Consider the following 20629-nt stretch of genomic DNA (forward strand, 5'->3'; position numbering starts at 1 on the left):
CTTAAAATCATAAAAGAAAGATTGTTATTGTTTTTTTATTATATAAGTTTGAATGTATTTTATCCACCACCACCAATGGCTAAGCTCCACACAAACAAACGGTTCATATGAAGAAAGATTTTTATGCAATTTTCACCATCCCCATCCCCATCCCCATCCCCATCCCCATAATCTGCCTCCACAATACTTTTAAAACCTCAAAAAATCCCACATTATGCAAATTTGAATTTTTGCGGATGTGCTATTTTTATGTGGAAAATAGCATTTTGGTCAATTAAAAAAAAGAAAAGAAAAAAAAAAAAAACACCCATCTCGACGGAGGGATTTTTAACTAGATTATCTTCCTCCGCGTGATAAATGCATACTTACTAATTTGGTATTTTGATTCCAACTAAACTTGGCCTACCAGTCAAATCACTAGGAAGAGACCCCCTGATAAAACTGAAAGCACACAAAATTTGGTAAAAAGAAGTCGATTTTGGTCAATCTTAGGTGGTTCACATTTTGCAATTTCTTTAAGCCAACGACCGCTAAAGCACTGCTATTATTAGTCTTCATGTGACCGTCAACTGCAGTATTGGCCGCTTAAAAATAAATGTTAGGGCATATTTAATAAGTACATTTAAAAATATCAACAGCTTCTCTGAGTTCTCTTGCATTTGCAGACTGCGATTTTTTTGCGTAAGGGCAAGGAGGTCGGGGTTTTGAATCGCGTCGTCGTGATGGCAGAGGAGAAGCCCAAGACGCCCAAAGTATGGAACACAGTGAAGCCATTTGTCAATGGCGGAGCCTCTGGTATGCTCGCCACGTGTGTAATCCAGCCTGTGGACATGATCAAGGTGCGTCGTACGTTATTCCATGTTTTCAATTGTTTTTACGGGAATTTTTTTTAATTCAATTACTATCGAGACACTCTTTAGCTCCACTATAGAAACTCAGAATCTTTAACGGTCAAATTCTTTTGTTTTCGAAGTTTCTATATTGGCCGGGGATGTCAGCGATCTGGCCTCGCCGGCTTTATATTCGGAGGTTAATTAAAATTTTATTTAGATCCACTAAAATAGAATGGAGAAATAACTGATCAGACTGTGATTTTGAATAATCCATCGTTGAATTTGAATTTTTTATGGCTAAATGCCCGAGTTTCTATTCTCCATGGCTGAATGCTCGAATTTCTATTCTTTATGGCTGAATTGTTGATTTGCTAATCTCTATGGCTCAATGGCTGAATTCCTATTATGAATGGCTGAATGGCAGAATTTCAATAGCACGGGATCAAACCCTTAAAGGTTGAGTTTTTTTAATTTGCTTGATTTTCCTTTGGAGGTAAGGTTATGTTGTAGATGCCAGGATTGAGAAGTATCTCTCTGTCAAATTCAGCTGGAACTTCAAAATTGGATCTTGAATCGTTTGATGTGGAGTTGCCAGAGCACCATCTGCAGCTATTTAATGTGCTATTCACGATGCTACCGTTCCTTTTGGGGTAGGGTTATGTATCGTGTTACCATTTCCGTTTCATATGACGGGATTTGCCGGAGTATTGGATGCTGCTCTCTTATATTCTTTTCGTGCTGCTGCTGTGGTAAATACTTTATTTGAAGAGTTGTTGGAAATACAGAAATATGTTGGTTGCTTTTAATCTAACTCAAGCTGAATAGATTTATTTCTTTGCCATCTGCCTTGGCTGTTGAATGGAAATTTTAAGCAGTGTCAGTCATGTTTTAGCTTAGATCTGTCAGGATTATCTTTATTTTGCTAGGACCAAGGGGTATCTCTTCCGCTGAATTTGTCTAGGATTCTAACCTTTGAGTTGAACTTATCCATGTAAAACTCTGGGATTTCTACTTTTGCACCTGAACTCATCCTTTTGGCTGTGGGGAGTATGGTAATTTGTTTTGCTTTAGGTTCAAAATTTTATGTAGTGCCAGAAATTTAAACCTAGATCTAGTAAGATCATTTTTCCATTGCTTTGAGCAACTGGTGTCTCTTTTGTCAAACTGTCCCGGATGAGTATGGTAATGTGTTTTTACCTCAGGTTCAGAATTTTACATAGAAGGCATACGTATTTATTTAAAATCACATTCATGAAATCCATTATTTTTATAGATCATGTGTCAAATTTATCCGGAACTTTTACTTTAGCATCTGGATTTGTGCATTTGGCTGCAGCGAGGACGGTGATATTTACCATCGGTTAAAAATTTTGTATACTGCCATACATACATAAACCTCGATCTACAAAATCATTGTTTTAAATTGCCATCTCTGAGGAATATCTCATCTGTCAGATTCATCAAGGATTTACTCTATTGTGGCGTGGCTATTATGATTTTTTTTGAACTTTAGGTTAAAGTTTTTATATGTTGCTAGGAATATAGAAGCTTAGATATACGAGAATCATTTTTTAATTTTACATTTGATGCACAATCATATAATTTTACGTCGCGTTGAATGGGAAATTTTCAGATATAGATTTGCCAATGTATTTCATAGCTTGTATCATCCTTCTGAACATTGAAATGTTTTTAGAGTTTGTTGGCTAGTTAGATTCTAAAAAGCATTTTATTTGATTTCAACACTTGGTAATGTTTCCTGGCAGAATTCGAACTAGAGGCTCCATTTTGAGGGCCCTAATGCTTTTAGGGTTTACCAATTGAGCTTGTCTGATTTGAGAATTGTTGCGTTATTTGGAATTATATCTGATTCATTCTACTGTGATCTGACACAGGTACGCATTCAGCTGGGTCAGGGTTCAGGCTACCGGGTGGCAAAGAACATGCTTGCTCAAGAGGGCGTTGGTGCCTTTTACCAGGTTGGTTTATGGTCTCATGTTGGTTGAATTGCATGGATTTCATGAAACTTTTGTTGAAAATTTAAGCACTTTGGTAATTATTTTTCGGGTATGTACAGGATGAACATAGATTATAGTAAATCATGTTGAAATGAAAGTAAATGAAATTATTTACATTATTTGAGTGGTAAGAAATGATGAAGAAGATGAGAATTGTGTTTTATGACCCTCCTGGTATCATGATATATTCTTGTACATATACATGAATTTCATTTGGTTTTGGAAACCGAGGATTGCATCTAAGTTTCTACTTGTGTGGTTTTATGTGAAAATTTTCTACACACAAACACGTTTGAAAATCTGTGTGGCACATATTCCAAGAATCCTAAATTTTATATTACTGCCATGTTGATGCCTGTTTTGCTGTGGCATGTTCTTAGATGGTGCACATATTACATTGAAATTCATCTGAACTTTAGTGTAGGCATGCAAAAGGAATCTTTGATATACAGTTGACACATGAAGGAGCTTATTTCTGTTTCTATGTCGCAGGCAGATCTTAAACTAAATATTATTGTCTAAGGATAATCTACTAACTCCAAGTCTAAATGGATATCATTCTTTTAATACCTCTCATAATGTCCAATTAGGTGGTATCATAGAAAATCTTCAAATTGGGGGCAAAGCATACGTGTTATCATCTTCTGCTTCTTCCACGACTTTCCAATTTCTGTACCCCATGTGATAAATATTGATCTCAAATGGGATGCTTTCTTAGGTGAACTGTTAAGACAAAATTTTTCCAAAGGAAATGTTCTTATTGTGTTATTCAGGGCAGGGGGGTATTTTGTGTTGGATTAAACATCTGATGTTGCATTCTGTGGTTGTTTATAAATTTCACTTTTACAAACATATGGTTTTTGCATTATACCTGTAGGAATTTGTAGGCTGTGTTGGATTTAAAATTTTAAATAGAGTTAGTAGTTTTAGTTCTTTGTTGGGTTGGAACTTTTTGGTGATAATCTCTTTTTACTGCAGACCTCTTGTTTTGTGATTATCCTATTCTTTCTTTCCATGTGCAAGCATTTTTGCACATTCAGTGAACTTCTGGAAACAAGTTTGCATGTTGAATTCCTTCACAGGAGACTATTCTGATCTTTTTAGTTGCTTATATTTTTGTTTAGTTGTGGAGTGGCATCTGACTTATGATCTTGCAAATATGCATATAATTTTGTGGTGTGGCATGTTGTTTATTAGTTTAAGGTGCCCATGTACCAGGTTGTTGGTTCCAAACCAAAATGGTCATCACCAGGTGGCCCAGTTGATCTTCAATCATTTTTTATGTTTCATTCTTAAGCTTTTCAATTGAATTATGGAATTTTGGAGTAATGCTTTATTAGTTGCACGATTACATTAGATTTTCAAATTTTCTCTTCATGGATGGTGCTATATTTTGGTTCTTTGCCTTACAGAGAATAATCTCTGATTTTTGCTTTGTAGAACAATTGATAAAAAGTCTACTTTCTACACAATGTTAAAAATATGATTATTTCGGTGTATACAACAGGGGCTATCTGCAGGTCTTTTACGGCAAGCCACTTATACGACTGCACGTCTTGGATCTTTTAGGTAAGCCTCAATATTTTGCATCGAATTGTTCATCTTGAGAGTTCTCTTTGATTGTGTGCTTTCTTTTGCTTTAAAATTGTAAGCAATAGTTTATATTGAAACTGCACGCCTTAAAAATGATAAATGATATCTAGGTTATATGGTAGCTTGTTTTGATATTTTCTTTCTTGTGGAAAGTAAGAATTTGTGTTTCTTAAAGGAAATTCTTATTTTTTTGTCCTGATTTAATATCATCTAATAGTGTATTAGTTTGCAGCTTAAACAAGAAAAATAGTTACATTAGACTTGAGAGTATTGAATTTCAGTTGTGTTTATGAATGCTGTAATTTAGATTTTGTAAAATTACTTGTGGTTGTGAACCTATGTTCCACGGAGTTTCGGGGACGGGGACGGCAGGGGACGCCGGGACATGTTTTCGGTGCAGGGGTACTTTTGGGTCATTTTCGGGGGGACGACAAGGGACGGCTGTTAAAAAAAATAGGTTTTTTTTTAACAAATATAGAGAAATTTCAAATATGCATATCATAACAATGGTAAAGTATTCATCATAGACATTAATACATTGCTTAGACTTGAACTGAGATTTCACAAGAGAATTGACAAACATTCTACCAAAATTCAAATGCTTTTATCAATCATTGCCAACAAACATATGTCATAATTGATAAACATCCATAATAGACATAAAATGATAAATATTAAATATTAAACATCCATAACTATGAGATGACATAAACTGTAAATAGAAAAGTTAAAACATAGAAGTCCATAATCAACAGTCTATCATAATGTCAAGATAAACTAAGAAAATATATGGCTGTCCATGATCAGCACATGGTAGGTCTAAGACTAAGAGTCTAAATCAAGATCAGAGCTAGAGTCTCTGTCTAAGTCACTATCAATATGAGGGGCTGCCTCCTCAACCAATGGAACCTCGAGCAATCCTGGAGGCGTCTCGTCCTCCTCAACCTGCATAGCATCTTCGGGATTGACATTCCAACGTAAGGCTGGAGTCTGATGATACTCAGGAGTCTGGAGATCTTGTAGCCGCAATGCACTGTGAACAACCACTAACTTTTTCGATCGTCTAGAGGTAAGGTGGTTCCTCTTGACTGATTGGATGAAGTTATATGTGGACCAATTCCTCTCTGCAACAGAGGAACTGGCAACCTGTGAAAGAAGATGAACGACAAGTACTCTCAAATCTGGTGCATCTCTACCATGCCATGTACACCATCCAATAGGGTCGGTTTGAGCTAATGTAGCTCTATCCAACCTCGCCTCAGGTCTGTCAAACATTGGACCATGAAGATTGACAAAATTAAGCCACTATGTGCGGAGTTTGGTAGATTCATCTTCATTATACATTTTTGAAATTGCCTTAAAAAAGCCATCTTTCACCTCTTCATCACTAGATGGAGGCACTCTCCAAGGTCTCGGTGCGTACGATTTGGGATTGAGAGCATAGGCTGCCATGTGAAGTGGGTTGTTCATAATGTTCCACCGCCATGTCACAATGGGCCGAAGATGCTCCTCATAAAATCCCAAAGTGGGGTCCTTGTTATAAATAGCTTGCTTGATCTGCCCAAGCATGCTATCAAAGGTCTCATAAATCTCTCCAAGGTTAGGAGAGTTAGTATTAGCATATCTAATCACATGAACAATAGGCTCAATGAAGGAGCAAATGTATCTGCAAGTGCAAACAAGTTACAAGTTAGAATTTAATAATCAATAAATCATTAAATTATTTAATAAAAATGAACATTTTAAAAATTAAATAATAAAATCAGCAATGCCAATTTTCTTACCTCATTGTGGACCACCAATTATCATCAAGCATTTTTTGTTTCACGCTTCTGCACTCCGGTGTGCTTGCCTCATGCCATCTAACCCACTCTGCATTGACCACCATGGATTGTAGGCCTCTTGGACCTCAAGCATCCTCTCTAACAAAATAAAGTAGCTGGCATATCTAGTCTCCACGGGCTCGACGAATTCCTTCCTCGAAAATGTCCTAAACAATGCAAGTGAAGTGTGATGGTTGCAAATGAACATTTGCACATCTCTAGCCTCTAGCACCATTGCCTTCACCCAATCAATTTTCCCAATGTCCTTCAAGGTATTGTTCAATGCATGCACACAACATGGGGTCCAAAAAATGTGCTTATAAGCACTCTCCACCATAAATCCAGCTAGCTTACACACATGGGCTGAATCAGTCACTACGTGCACAACATTAGAGACTCCAATCTCTCTATGGCCTCTCTCAAAATCTGAAATCGGAAGGCTGCATCCTTCCTTTTACCTGAACAATCTACAGTTCTAAGAAAATAAGAGCCTGCAGTGCTAGTGACAATAAGATTGATGAGTGGCCGATGTTTGATATCAGTCCACCCATCCATAATTATGGAGCATCCATCCGTCATCCATGTTTGTCTCATATCCTGCATCAAAATAGTCACCTTGGAGTACTCTTTATCAAGAAGGGTGGTGTGTAGCTTAGTTTCTCCAGGTGGAACAAATGAGGGGCCAGCACATATGACATCTTTGAACATTTGTTTATAATATGATGAACGTGAGACATGGAATGGTATGCTATGAGCAAAAAAAAACTTGGCTATAGAGGCTTCAGCCCTCTCTCGTGCTTGTATGTTAAACAAATCAGCAACATTAGTTTCTTTCTTAGTCTTCTTTGCCTTTCCTCTACTAGAAATGGCACCCTCTCCCCCATGACAAGCATCATCCATTGAATTTGACACACTAGGCTGCAAACTGATACTCTCTATTGAAGTCCCTTTACTTAATGCTTCCCCCTCCATATGCAATCTAGTTGCCTCAATTTTTTGAGCTTGAGTTATTTTTTTGCAACCTCTCACCCCTTGACCACCTAGCCACAAAAGATGGGAATAGACCCTAGTATAGCTGCCCTTATATTGTTTGTGGCACACATGACTCTCCCATACTGTACTACCCCCTGAATTTTTTTTTCTTATCTTTGTCAATTCTTGTAGCAAATTGTAATAGAGGTTTTTTGGGGTTGAATGAGCCTTTTGCAAACTCTTTGAGGATTTGGGAATGACATTCAAATGGGTTTGGGGCTGTGGTTGAACTTGCTGCCCCTGCTACATTCATAGTTCGTGAAGTCTCCCCAATGGCTGCCCCTCTTCTAGTTCTATTTCTATTTCTTTGAATTTCTTCAATTTCAACTTCTTCATTACCACTCTCATAGCTGCTCATAATTTTGTTTGAATGAGAATGTCAAATAGAACTGCAATTTAAAATATAAACAAAATAAACCCACAATGCCCTCCCTTTTTGTTCAAAAAATTGAAAAACACTTGGACAAAACTTGAAAAAATCTTAAAACAAACTACAAAAACAAATGCAAAATGAAAAACATACCTCTAGTGAAGTAGATTTGATGGCCTAAGCTCCTCTTTCACCTGCTGTTCACTCCTTAACCAGCTGCTTCTTCTCTTCTTGGTGCCCTTTTCCTATTTTGCAAATGTCAAAATGAGTTTCTTTTTCTTCCTTTTGCTTGTTTTATGCATGAGATTAGGATTTTTTTTATTTTAATGTTTATTTGGGGTCTTGGTGGGGCCAACCAAACCTCGTTTATAAATTAAAAATATGTTTTTTATAAATTTTTGACTTAAAAAATTCTGGGCCATAGGGGACGGACAGCTGGCCGTCCCCTGCCATCCCCTGTTGTCCCCTGCTTCCCAACAACAGTCCCTGGAACATCCCTGATGATTTTGCCAAGAAGGGGACCCCTAGGAAATGGCAATTTCCCGTCCCCGGCACGGGTACGAGGGAAAAAGGGTAGGGGATGCGTCCCCGTGGAACATAGTTGTGAACTGTTAGCTTACATAACTAAAAAATTCTAACATTTTCTTGCACTGAATGAGTAGGAAGTGAAGTATTCTACACTTTGTTGTAATTTTGACTTGGTTATTTGAAATTTGATGTTTTGTCCTACTAAAATTTTTATGCTTTTAGAGTCTGAGACTAGCAGCATTGGTATGCTGCAGCCTAAAAACAAAATCTATATTATGTTTATTCCATAGAAATGAGACTCGGACTCGACGCGGACTTGGCAAGGGTGACTCGACTTGGAACTTGGCAAAAAAACTCGACAAAGACTCGGCAAAGTGAAAAACCCAAGAAATTTAGAGATTTTTAAGGATTTAAAACTTGTTTCATTCACCCCTTATTCAATAAACCTTAAAGACACAATAACATCATCAAATAGAAGCTAATTTGATCACATACACAAGTATACATCGATCACATAAGTATAAACACAAATTGTAGCTGAAGGAAATAAGAAACTTAGATATATAAATATTGTCAAATGTATACAAAACTCATGGAATATAAAATCCATGGCATCAAATGTTCCACACAAATATCAAAACAATAACTACAAGTCTATGGCTTAAAGGAGCCTGCATCCCTCCTAAGAAGGCGTCCAAGGTGAGTTCTGGATGATTCAGCAACCATAGTCTATGTCTGTGACTCCATGCCACCCTCACCAACATCAACTGTGCCTGTGTCTACTCGTGCTCTAACCTCTATTTCTGCCATGGCTACAACCTCAACCTCTCTATTTGCTTGGTCAACCCAATCATGGTCCTCATTATTAAAGACATGATCCATAGCCTCAGTGATCCATAGCAGAAGGACTTGTTGGGTCTTAGCTGAGTCTGCGAGTGTTTGGACTCGCCTAGGACTTGGACGAGTCCAAGTTTGAGCCTTAGGGAGTCGCCCAAGGTCACCTAGCGAGTCCAAGAACTTTGGTTTATTCAAGTGGGGTTTTTCTGAAATGACAGGATGTACTTGCCAAGTCCTTCAAGACTTTGCGGATGTCATCCAGAACCGTGGGGAGATGTGCTTGCAGGACATTGAGTTTTTAAGGTCATGAAGTACTAGAAGCATTGGAGTGGGGTTGAAAGATGTCTACAAAAAGGTAGCATGCATGTCTTAAATACATCTATCTAAAAGACAGTGAGATATATTAGTATTGAGACATCTATATTGAATTTATTGCATAGTTTAGATAGGCTCCTTGAGATTGATATCATTTGGTGTCTCTTTTAGATAGATGTATGTAATCTTCCCTTATGATCCTAAACCCAGATGCTTTGTTTTTGTTGCAGGAAACATGTCTACAATCTGTGAGCATGGTGGATTGGGTGTTGAAATTTGGCAGAGCAGTTGTATTCTTTAGCACAACAAATACGACAAAAATATATTATTAGTATATCTAATAATATTTTAATAATTAACTAAATATTAATATATTAATATATCAAATAATATTATAATAATTAACTAAATATTAATATATTAATATATCAAATAATATTATAATAATTATATAGAGTACTATTTTTTTTTTGTTTGGTTAATTTAGGGGTTTGTAGGAAACCCCTCGTCAAAATGAAAAGTGCTTATAGGTCAGTAAAATTGGAATAAACTAAAAAGGGCCATGTCTAACATTACTACACAAAATCCAAGCAATAGGCTTGGTCCAAGGAAACCACCAAAAACAACAAAAAACCAAACAAAATGCATATCAACATACCAAATCAGCAAGAGGGGTGTTGTGTTGACTCATCGTTAATCGATACTTGTACACTAGTCTCTATGAAGGATTTGTGAGTTGCTAAAAAAAATAGCAGTCCTTGAAATGTCAATATATTATGCAATGAAAAATTTCCAATCACCCCTCACAAATGATAACCTGCATATTATCCATATATAAGATCATATTTTGACAATAGAGTACTAGAAAGCATGTTTCTTGGATAGGGAATGCAAAATTTGTTGTGGATTTTCCAATTCCTCCAATTGTTTAAGGCAAGTTGTAATTATTATTATATTATAATATATAGAATTATTAATAGAATATATTATATAATTATAAACTAATTGTGAAAATAACTATGAATCTTATCTTAGAAAAAAGGTGGAGCAAAAATATGCAAAGAACGACGAAAATTGACAGAGTTTTACTATTGGAAGGAATGAGAATAAGTAGAGGAGGTGGGAGTATTGATACTTTGATAGAAGAAAAGACTCCCAAAAGATTGGGGAAAGGAATTGGAGTAAAATGAAGCAAACTTTTGGAGTAGACAATTATTAAACCTGAAAACAGAGTTGAGGTTGGAAGCGATTTGGTGAAGCAACAAATGAAAGATGGAGAAGATAGAGCCCTAATCGAAGGATAATGGAAAAAAAATGGATACCTTGAATGAATTATCTAAAATGGTAAATAGATACAGGGAATTTGCTTTTTGTATGAAATTGGTAGGGGAATAGTGGGAATAGCTTGCTAGGGCAAAAGCATGGAAATTATGTCAATCTAATTGGGGAAATGAAGTTAAAATCAGGCATTGCCTATGGGATTTTTATGGTAGATTGTATCTCTAGTGAAAGAAAGAAATAATGAATTAGAGAGTATTGATGATGGATGGTGTGGGTTTTTATACCTCAAACTTGGTTCCTAATTTTAACCCATTAGCACACAAAATCATAGACACCCCACACAAAATCATAGACATCCCACACAAAATCATAGGCACCCCAATGTGGTTTCAACTCTACAACCTCCTAGTGGAATATTGAATGCAGAATCCCTAAAAATGATAGGGGAGAAAATTGGAACTTTAATTAAGATTGGTGAACAAATCAGGATTGGAGACTTTGAGATGTATGCCAAAATTTATGTGTCTATAAATTTGAAGATTCACCCAGTGGAAGAATTAGATTTGAGATCAAAATATGGGATTTGTAGACAAAAGATAGAAATTGAAAGCTATCCAAGCAAAGGATGGGTGGGGATGTCAACTAGACATGAAGCAATAGATCCCCAAGAAATCCAACAAATAATGGAGAAGAATAGAGAAGTTAAAAAGAAGAAAGCAATACTTTTGAATCCTTTTTGATCCTCTACATCCTTGGTTGGAAGAAACTAGGACCCCATAGTACTTGGGAGATTTGGAGAAAAGAGTACTAGCCTCCCCCATCTTGAAGGAGAAATTTGATCAGGACTTCAGTCCTTTTAATATAGCTTGTGATTTGTTTGGTATAACAAATATCAAGAGAATGAAAGATTCCTCCAAAAACTCCTTTTAGGATCCTTCCCTTCAACTTGAAATGGAGTTTATTATGAATATAGAATCGAAGGAGAATCCTTTGGGGGCTAAGATAGAAGTCCCTCAACTGATGGAAGGAGTTAATATTCAGGCTACAAAGAGCTTGGAAGAAGGGTATCTAGTGATGGAATTAGACACATTGGATACCAATTCATTGGAAAATAGAGGAATTTTGTAGACAATCATAAACGAAAAAGCTTGACTATTGTGATAAAAAAGAAAGCAAGGAATAATAATAAAGAAAAGGTAAATCTAGATGGAGATGCTAAAGGACTATTGAAGATAAGTATGATGTTAAGATTTGGGAAGGGAAAGACCCTTTCCAAATGCAATGAAGATCTCATCATGGAATGTTAGGGCTTAGTAAAATGTCAAATGGAAACTTCAAAACTTGATATTTTCTTAAATCAAGTTACAAATTTGGGGAGTAGAGAGGACAACATAATGAAATCAAAACTAAATTATTGGGAAGGTTATTTTGGCCATAGGAGTGGGGCCTTTAGAGGCATTGCTTAATTTTGGCGACCAATGTTAATCACAATGGAAAAGATTGGTGAAGCGAAATGTTGGTTGGCCTACAGGGTGATGTGTTTAGCAACAAGATTTTAATTCATTCTAATTAATGTTTATGGCCATCCATTTACATAAAGAAAAGGTAGGTTTTGTCAAAACTGGAGCAAGCATTCTCTTGTTTCTCTAGCTCATTCTTCTTCTTCTTGGGAGAAGACTTCAATGCAATTCTACAAGACATAGACAAGCTTGGTGGGGTTCAGAAAGAAATCAACCATAGATTGAATTTGCAAAATTTTTTGCCAAAAATAATCCCTAAGAAATGGTCACTTTACATGGACAAATAGAAGATTGGGCTTCAACAACATTTTAGAGAAATTGGATTGCTTTGTTTAGGGGGGATTGCGGTGCTATCTCCAAAATTTGTGAGTGCAATTTAGTGCATGTGGCTAGATTAGATTGAATGTAATCGAGGACAAGCAACCAAAACAAAGCTCGTTTAAATTCGAAAACATTTGGATGAGAGATCTTGATTTTATGACTAATATCAAAATATGGTGGACAAGCGATCAACAATACGAAACAAAGATGTTTAGGGTCTTCTTACAATTGAAGTTGGTAAAGAAAAATTTGAAAGAAAGGAACAAAAACTACTTCAAGGACATCTATGTAGAAAAGAAAAGTGTGGAAATTGAAATTTCAAATTTGAATAAAGAAATCTTTATTCAAGGAATAGAAGAACATATTTTATCCAATAAAAATCATTAATGAAAGAATGTTTTAAATTGTTGGCTAGGGAGCAAATTTATTGGTGACAGAAATCTAGGGAGACTTGGTTGAAAGAAACACAAAGTACATTCACAATGCAACCAAGATTTGAATAGAATAAACAAGATAAAAAAAGAGGATGGATCCAATTGGAATCGCTAGAGGAGATAAAGACAAAAGCTATTAAATATTTCAACAACCTTTTAAATGATTGGAATGGATCACGTTTGCGATCTCAGGACCAATTCTTAAGGGGTATCTTTGACTAGTTTAAGAGCATCATAATTAATTAGTGACAGGGACCTTTTTAGAGCAAGAAATTAAAGAAGCTGCTATTGAGTTGCACCTAGATAAAGCCCTTGGTCAAGATGACTATCTAGCAAATTTCTTTCATAAATGTTGGGATATCATGGGCAAAAATGTTTACGAGGCAGTTGAAGAGTCCAAGAGAAAAAGGAAAAGATATTGAAGGGTTTAAATAACACCTTTATAGCCCTCATCCCAAAGGAGAAAGCCTTGTCCTTTGATGATTTTCGACTCATTTCCCTTTGCAATACAATTTATAAGATAATAGCAAATAGATTGAAACTGGTACTCCTTGATATTTTTGCTGTGGAACAAAATGGTTTTGTTCTTGGATGATCAAAATCCTAGATGGATTAATATTGTCCCAAGAGGCAGGCAATACATTCAATTTAATCAATAGGATGAAGTAGCATGATGGTAAAGCTAAACATAAAAAAGGCCTATGATTAGGTTAATTGGAGGTGTCTCTTCAAAGTCGTGTTGGCCTACGGTTTTAACAAATGATTGAGTGACTGGATGTTCAATTTGGTGTCTAGTCAATATTAATTATAATAAATGGAAGTCCCCAAGTGTACTTTGGAGCCTCTCGAGGCCTTCATCGGGATCCTATATCTCCATTTCTCATCTTGATGGCAGATGCATTGGGGAGAGCAATAAATGGTTTAGTGAGGTCTGGCTTGTGGGAGGGCATATTGATGACTAGAAATATGATTGTGATATCGCATTCAATAATTTGTAAATGATACAATGTTGTTTGGATCTTCCAAGCGAAGGAAAGCGAAAGTCATAAAAGGAATATTAGACTACTCCAAAGCCTTTGGCCAAATAGTAAATGCAGTAAAATCATAGGTATTTTTCTTGTTCGCTAGACCCCATAAGCAGATGGAAATACTTAAAATTCTTGAATTCAAAAAAGAACTCTTCCATGCACTTATTTGGGACTACCCCTTTCATTGGGTCCAAAAACTAAAAAATTGTGGAATCCTCTATTGGAAAGATGTAGTAAAAAGATTTCTCTGTGGAAGGGTGGCTGGCTTTCTTAGGTAGGAAGGATAATTATACTGAAAGTGGTCACGTCGACCATCCCCATTTCCCTCCTTTCTTGTCTCAGATGCCCATCATCAGTCAATCAAAGGCTGAATCAGATGTAATGTCCCCTTTTTGAAGAAGAATTAATTAATTAATTAAGTTGTCCAAATTATTGATATATCTTATGGATAGCTTGATTAATTATTTTCATTAATAATATTAAGTTAATTATTTATAAAGTTATCAAATAAATTAAAATTAAAAGATGACTTTATATTTAATTAGTTTAATAAAGTGACTAATTAAATATTATTTCATTAAGTCACTTCTAGAAGCTTCTGGATGTTGGAGTGAAAAATTATAAAGGGAGATCAAGATGAAGCTTCAAGGCAGGCTTGGAATTGGATTTGTTGATTGATTGGGTTTTGTAGAACCGAGAGGTGTCTGCAGACTTGGGTCTTTGCGAATGAAAACTCCCATAGATTGCATAACTGAGGAAGTGAAAGACCTTCCGAGGGGTTGCTGTTGTGAGAGGGAGACATCTCCGTCTTCCTAAATGTACTCATCGAGTATTTGATGTTGGCCATGGTGGATGTATTGATGAATCTTCAGATTGGCAGCTTAGATGTACATTGCTTATCAATTTTGGCTAGGAAGGATAGCCGATTGCATTGGAAGAGCATTTGAGGGTGAAAGGTGTGCTTGCTGGTCATTTACAGGTCTGAAGGAAAATCGAACTGCTAACCTGCATACCATGATTTCATTCATCTCTCCACATTGAAGCATCGAACTTCACCTTGGAGGCCAGCAATAATCTCAGTGATGGAGGGCGATTCTTCTTGAGCATGCTAGAGGGTGATTAGTGGACTAAAACGGGGATATATCTCAGTCTGAAACAAAATTGAGACAGGCATGTTGTATGATCATCCTTCATCATTGAAGCATCACAAACTTAGTTGAAGGACATCGATATCATTGGAGGACAAAGGCGATTTCTCGTGTCATTTTGAGAAGGTTTTGTGGAGGAATTGGCTACATATCAGTCTGAAATCAGAATCAGACCAGTATGCTGTGGACCATCGATTTTGTTCATATCCCTTCATTATGACATCCTAATTCACTATTGAGAACAACGCTTCACTCTAGAGAAAAGGGCGATCATTTTGGAGGAGATTTGGAGTATTTTCAGGCTGTCTAATACCAGTGTTCCACGAAAACGCGTTTCCCCCTCCCAGGCCCAAGTCCCCCCGTCCCCGAAACCCGTCCCCGAAACTTTTTCCCTTTGTCCCCCCGTCCCCGAAGCCCGTCCCCATGTCCCCTCGTCTCCCCGTCCCCACCATCCGTGGAACACTGTCTAATACTAATTTCTCAAACCATAGTTGCAGCAACAGGGGCGATTTATGTAGCAGGCCGAACTGGTAAATCGGAGGCTCCTTATCATCTGATATTGGTTGCTTCTTCAAGGCGATTTTTCCAGGTTTCTTTGGCATTACTAAAACTCCTTGTAATCTCAGTTTGAAAGAAAGAATTAGTTGCAGTCCATGTGTCCTCAGAATGTCTGAAAATGTTCTATAATGACAGTCCATGTATTTGATTTCTTTGTTGCCTATGTAATGTCTATGGATGGTAAAATAAAATAAAGAAGAAAGGAGTTTGTGATTGCATCTATATCACCTATACATATATGATTGTCTGAGGATGTATGCCTAGTGTTTGTCACAATGTCAGCCTTCTGTAAGTTAAGATTTTGATAACTTACTCATAAATATCATCAATAAATTGCTGCTTATGCATCGCTAGTGATCTAAAGATTAAGAAGAGTTATTGAGTCATTGATTATTCTTAAAATGCTTATATTTGATAGTCTATATTACAAAACTGAAATGCTGTCAGCATAACACACAAATTTCAAAACTACATAACACGCAACTTGGACAGCAAATATTCCTTGTTTCAGTCATCATAGGACAGGGGATATTAACATATATGACTGTCTGAGGATGTATGCCAAGTGTTTGTCACAATGTCAGCCTGCTGTAAGTTAAGATTTTGATAACTTGGACTCATAAATATCATCAATAAATTGCTGCTTATGCATCCCTAGTGATCTAAAGATTAAGAAGAGTTATTGAGTCATTGATTATTCATAAAATGCTCATATTTGATAGTCTATATTACAAAACTGAAATGCTGTCAGCATAACACACAAATTTCAAAACTGCATAACATGCAACTTGGATGGCAAATATTCCTTGTTTCAGTCATCATAGGACGGGATATTACGTCAGAAAATTATAAATTTCTTTTGGCAAGGTGCTTCAAAGGAAAGAAAAATTCACTTAATAGCTGGTTTGCAAATCCAAAGATGAGGGTAGTGTGGGTTGAGAAACCAAGTTTCTTAAAAGAGGGCTTGGAGCAAAGATAGTCTACAACATGTATTGCAATCCCAATCTCAAATGGGGTTTTAGAGTTCTACAAAATAAATACTTGGACAATCAAGGAAAATGAAGAATTTTAATCCTCTCAAGGGGCTCCAGAATGTGGATTTTTTCGTTATCTTGTAGAAGAATAATAATCAATTACTTGGGAGATAAGAAATGGGAAATCAGCTATATTTTGGAAGGACTCCTAGAATGGATGACCTATCATTGATAAGTGCGGCTCCGTCACGTAGGCAAAACAAATTATTTCCACAAGATGGGGAATACATGTGGCTGATTAAGTTTTCAGCGAAATTATCTTTTGGAATTGCAATCTAGCATTGGAAAGATTGAGTTGAAGATATACCTGTTTTTGAGACAGTGAAGCTTTAGGAGATTCTGAATACACATTTAATCTTACTGACTACTGAGGAAGATTGTATAAGATGGAATTATTCGAATTCTAGACAATATTCAATGAAAGTTGGATATTGAATTGCTGAAATGGAGGGAGTAAAGTCTGATATCCCCATAAATCTTTGTTGGAGTAAAGCTTTCCTTCTGAAGGATGGGGTGTTTGTGTGGGCAGCACTATAGATAGATTCAAGAGGTTAGGATAATCTTGTCCCTCTAGATGTCCACTTTGTAGAGATTTTGAAGAGACACCGGATCATCTCCTGCTTGGTTTTCATTTTTCTCAAGAGTGTTGGAGATGGTTATGCACAAAGCTAGGGTGGATATGTGCACTGGTTAATGATATTCAAATCATGGCTAGTACTCTTTAGTTAGGCCACCTTTAAAAGTTTATTGTTACTGTGTTTGTCTATTTTATTATGGGAGATCTAGAAGGAAAGAAATAGAAGAGTATTCTAGGACAAGGAAATGTCCCTTTGCTAAACAATGTATAAATAGTCATAGTGGAAACAGTGACTAATATAGTTAATTCAAAGGAAAATCAAAATCACAAAGTTACTTATCTGGACTGTTGGATGTCTAAATATTGGATGGGTCTAAAATTACCGCTTGTTAATGGGGTTGGGGTTGTTTTAGGAAGAGAGTTGAGGCAAAACGGGTACTACCTCAATATGGATGGGTCAAACTGAACTTTGATGGTGCTTCAAAAGGAAACCTGGTCCCTTTGGAGCAAGATGTATCATCTATGATTGGAAGGGAGGTCTAAAATGCCAAGCATCTAAATGTCTTGCCTCAAACAATGAAGTGGAACTTCAAGCTCTTCTCATGGGATTACAACTTTGTTCCAATCTGAAAATGAAGAAGGTTGAGATCAAAAGGGATTCTACCTTGGTCATAAATGCATTAAGATTTAAAAAACTTCAAAGTTGGAAGTTAAACTCAATACTGATAGAGATTCATAATCAGCTACCAAACTTGGAAGGCTACATGTATATAGGGAAGCAATCAAAGAAGCAGACAACTTGGCCAACTTAACAATTGGCAGAGCCAAGGAAGTGGAATGTTGCACATGAGTCATGATTGCATGGGGATGGTGAAGGACTTTAAGAAGAGACACCTCAATTTTTTTTTTGGTGCTTCGGTGGACGACTATCTAAGATCTTAAGGATAGAGGATGCGGAGCATCTTAACTCTGCATTAATTATCATCACTTCCAATTCTCTTCGCTTGTGTGTCTCTATAATTGTAAGGTCATTTTACTCAAAGGAAACAACAACATTGGCAAGAAACAAGAAAATAGGTTTGGGAAAGATAATATAAGGCTAGTAACGGATACTCCAATCCGTTTGGTTTCGAATCAATGCCAAATAGCCTCATCTTATTTGCAATTCAGTGGGTTTTGGGTGAGGATTTTGTGAGAGCAGATCTTCCATGTAAAGCAAATATGTGTGACCTTGATGAAGAAGCAATTTTTGGGAAATTAGCAATAGGTCTTGGAGGTGGCATGGTATGGCATCAGGGTTCCTATGCCCACAGACTTCAACAAACTCTCAGCGTGAGGAGACATGGTAGAATGGTAAACATTTGTGTTTTCTAATGACACACCATTAGTTCTGCAGTGGTGTCACAAGGCTGCTAAAGGTGCCGACTTTTTGAAAAAGGTTCTAGGAATCGTTGACTTGGAGGGCTTGGAGTGCATGGCAGAGTTTATCAATGAATGCTCCAACGATGCATTAGCTTTTCCTCTATGATTTTCCAGGTCTTTCTTGGTCCATGGTTAAATGTTTTTTCCTGTTCATAGTTGATAGCTCTATGTCACAGCAATAGGAGATAGGAAAATAGATATAAATTTGCTAGATTTTGTATGCATACTAGCAAATGTAAGGCCTAAGTAAATTTTGCAGCCCAAAATACAGATAAATTGAAAGGATAAAACTTTTTGATAGACAAAAACTCTGAATGCTTATGTAAACTTTTTTTGATTAATAGAATGGGAGCAAGCCCCTTGTTGCAGTTTATTGAGCAAAAAAATATGTTATAAACTAATTATTAATTTGTACATAAATTATTTACATCCATATAATTATTATTTATTCTACAATATTAAATAATTGCAATTAAATTATTAATGGTATCTATATATAATATGAATTTAATTATGGTAACCCTGTTCAAGGGCTTGGAAGGAATTTTTTTGGAAGAAAACAAAATAAGAAATGTAGTAATGAGAAGAGAGAAAGCAGTGAGAAGTGGTCTCCAGACTCTCCACATCAAGAAAGCTTCATCAAGCTGAATTTCGATGGACCCCCTAGAGGTAATCTTGGTTCCGTTGGAGGAGGATTTGTTTTAGGATATTCAAAAGAAAGATTGGTTTATGAAGGCTTTCATTTCTTTGGCATCGGAACTGATAATGAAGCAGAGTGGAAAGTGCTGATTGCTGGCTTGGATGTAGCAGCATTTCAGAATCTTCAAAATGTTATTGTAGGAGGAGATTTGATGATAGTGATAAATGCCCTTCAAAAAGAGGAGTCCCAGTTGTAAAGTTGTAAACTCAACTGCTATGCAGAAGAAGTCATAGCGATAAAGGACAAATTTGAAAAGCGTAGATTCCAAATTTGTTTGATAATTTGAATATAATAACAAATTATCTAGCCAATGCAGGCATAGATCAAGAACCGATTATGAGAATTTATAGTCATATTCCTAGCTCATGGAGGGATTTAGAGAGACATTTTTCTAGTAGCCGCTTTGAGGCTTGCTAATAAATATGGTTCTGTAAAAGAAACTGGTGCTTGCCTTATTGGAGGAATTATCATCATCATACTTTTGTTCAGTTCCTAGTATGTGGGTTTGAGGCCATGGAATAGCTATTAGAAAGCTGTTAGTGTAGTGGAAGCTATTAGAAAGCTGTTAATGAGCATTACAAGTTTAGCATGTGTGGCATTGATATCCTTTGATTAGTGTTATTTTTGTGCTATCTGAATTTATTGGATCGGTGGTAAAGAAGATGCTTTAACATTTGAAGGAGTGTTGTGGATGCTTGTGCTATTAATTGAAGCTTAGCGGTCATGTGTGGTGGAAAGGCTTTGTCTAGAGGCGTTGTCTCTGTTGGAGAGCGTGGTTGGTCGTTGGTTGGAGCTTGTACTGGTGATTCTGATTTTCTAGGTTGCAGGAGGGTGTATCTGTGCATTGTTTTGGATGGCAAGTAAGAGAAAGCATAGAAAAGGAAGGGAGCAGAAGACCTTTGGCAATATATTTGAGACAACATTGAAGCAAATCTTTGCTTGTGAATCAAAAGCAGCCCCAGGGTTCATGAAAGGAGTGCTAAGAGAGACGGTATGGAAGTTGGTAACTGGCTAAAATCTGCCATTGGAGGGGGATTTTGCTAGGTATGGTCATTGTGGATGCAGATTTAAGATTATGGCTGTTAAGACTCTTTTTACTCTATCAGTTTGGAGATATAGCAGAATCAGTGACCTCCTTGGTTTGAAAGAAAAGTATGCAGGTGGAAATCAAAGATTTACTCTGGGAGGTTGCAGTGCTGCGAGCATATTGTAGTGACATCGGAAAGGTGCTGGTTGATTTGCATGTCACACATAAAT

General features: G+C 36.6%; 1 protein-coding gene across 2 annotated transcripts in view; it reads left to right on the forward strand.

The window, feature by feature from the left end:
• The first annotated feature begins 551 nt into the window (after positions 1-551).
• LOC131026681 (mitochondrial dicarboxylate/tricarboxylate transporter DTC) overlaps positions 552-20629 on the forward strand; it is a 34329-nt gene continuing 14251 nt past the window's right edge. Inside the window, exons 1-3 of one of the 2 annotated variants that reach the window (XM_057956607.2) lie at positions 552-839; positions 2729-2812; positions 4359-4420. In XM_057956607.2, the coding sequence (XP_057812590.1) occupies positions 723-839; positions 2729-2812; positions 4359-4420 (263 nt within the window). In that variant the 5' untranslated portion in view covers positions 552-722. Of the gene's footprint in view, positions 840-1396; positions 1583-2728; positions 2813-4358; positions 4421-20629 lie in introns of those variants that run through there. The other variant, XM_057956608.2, reaches the window with a different exon arrangement.

The sequence above is a fragment of the Cryptomeria japonica genome, chromosome 1 (genome assembly GCF_030272615.1).
Source record: "Cryptomeria japonica chromosome 1, Sugi_1.0, whole genome shotgun sequence".
Taxonomy (NCBI): domain Eukaryota; kingdom Viridiplantae; phylum Streptophyta; class Pinopsida; order Cupressales; family Cupressaceae; genus Cryptomeria; species Cryptomeria japonica.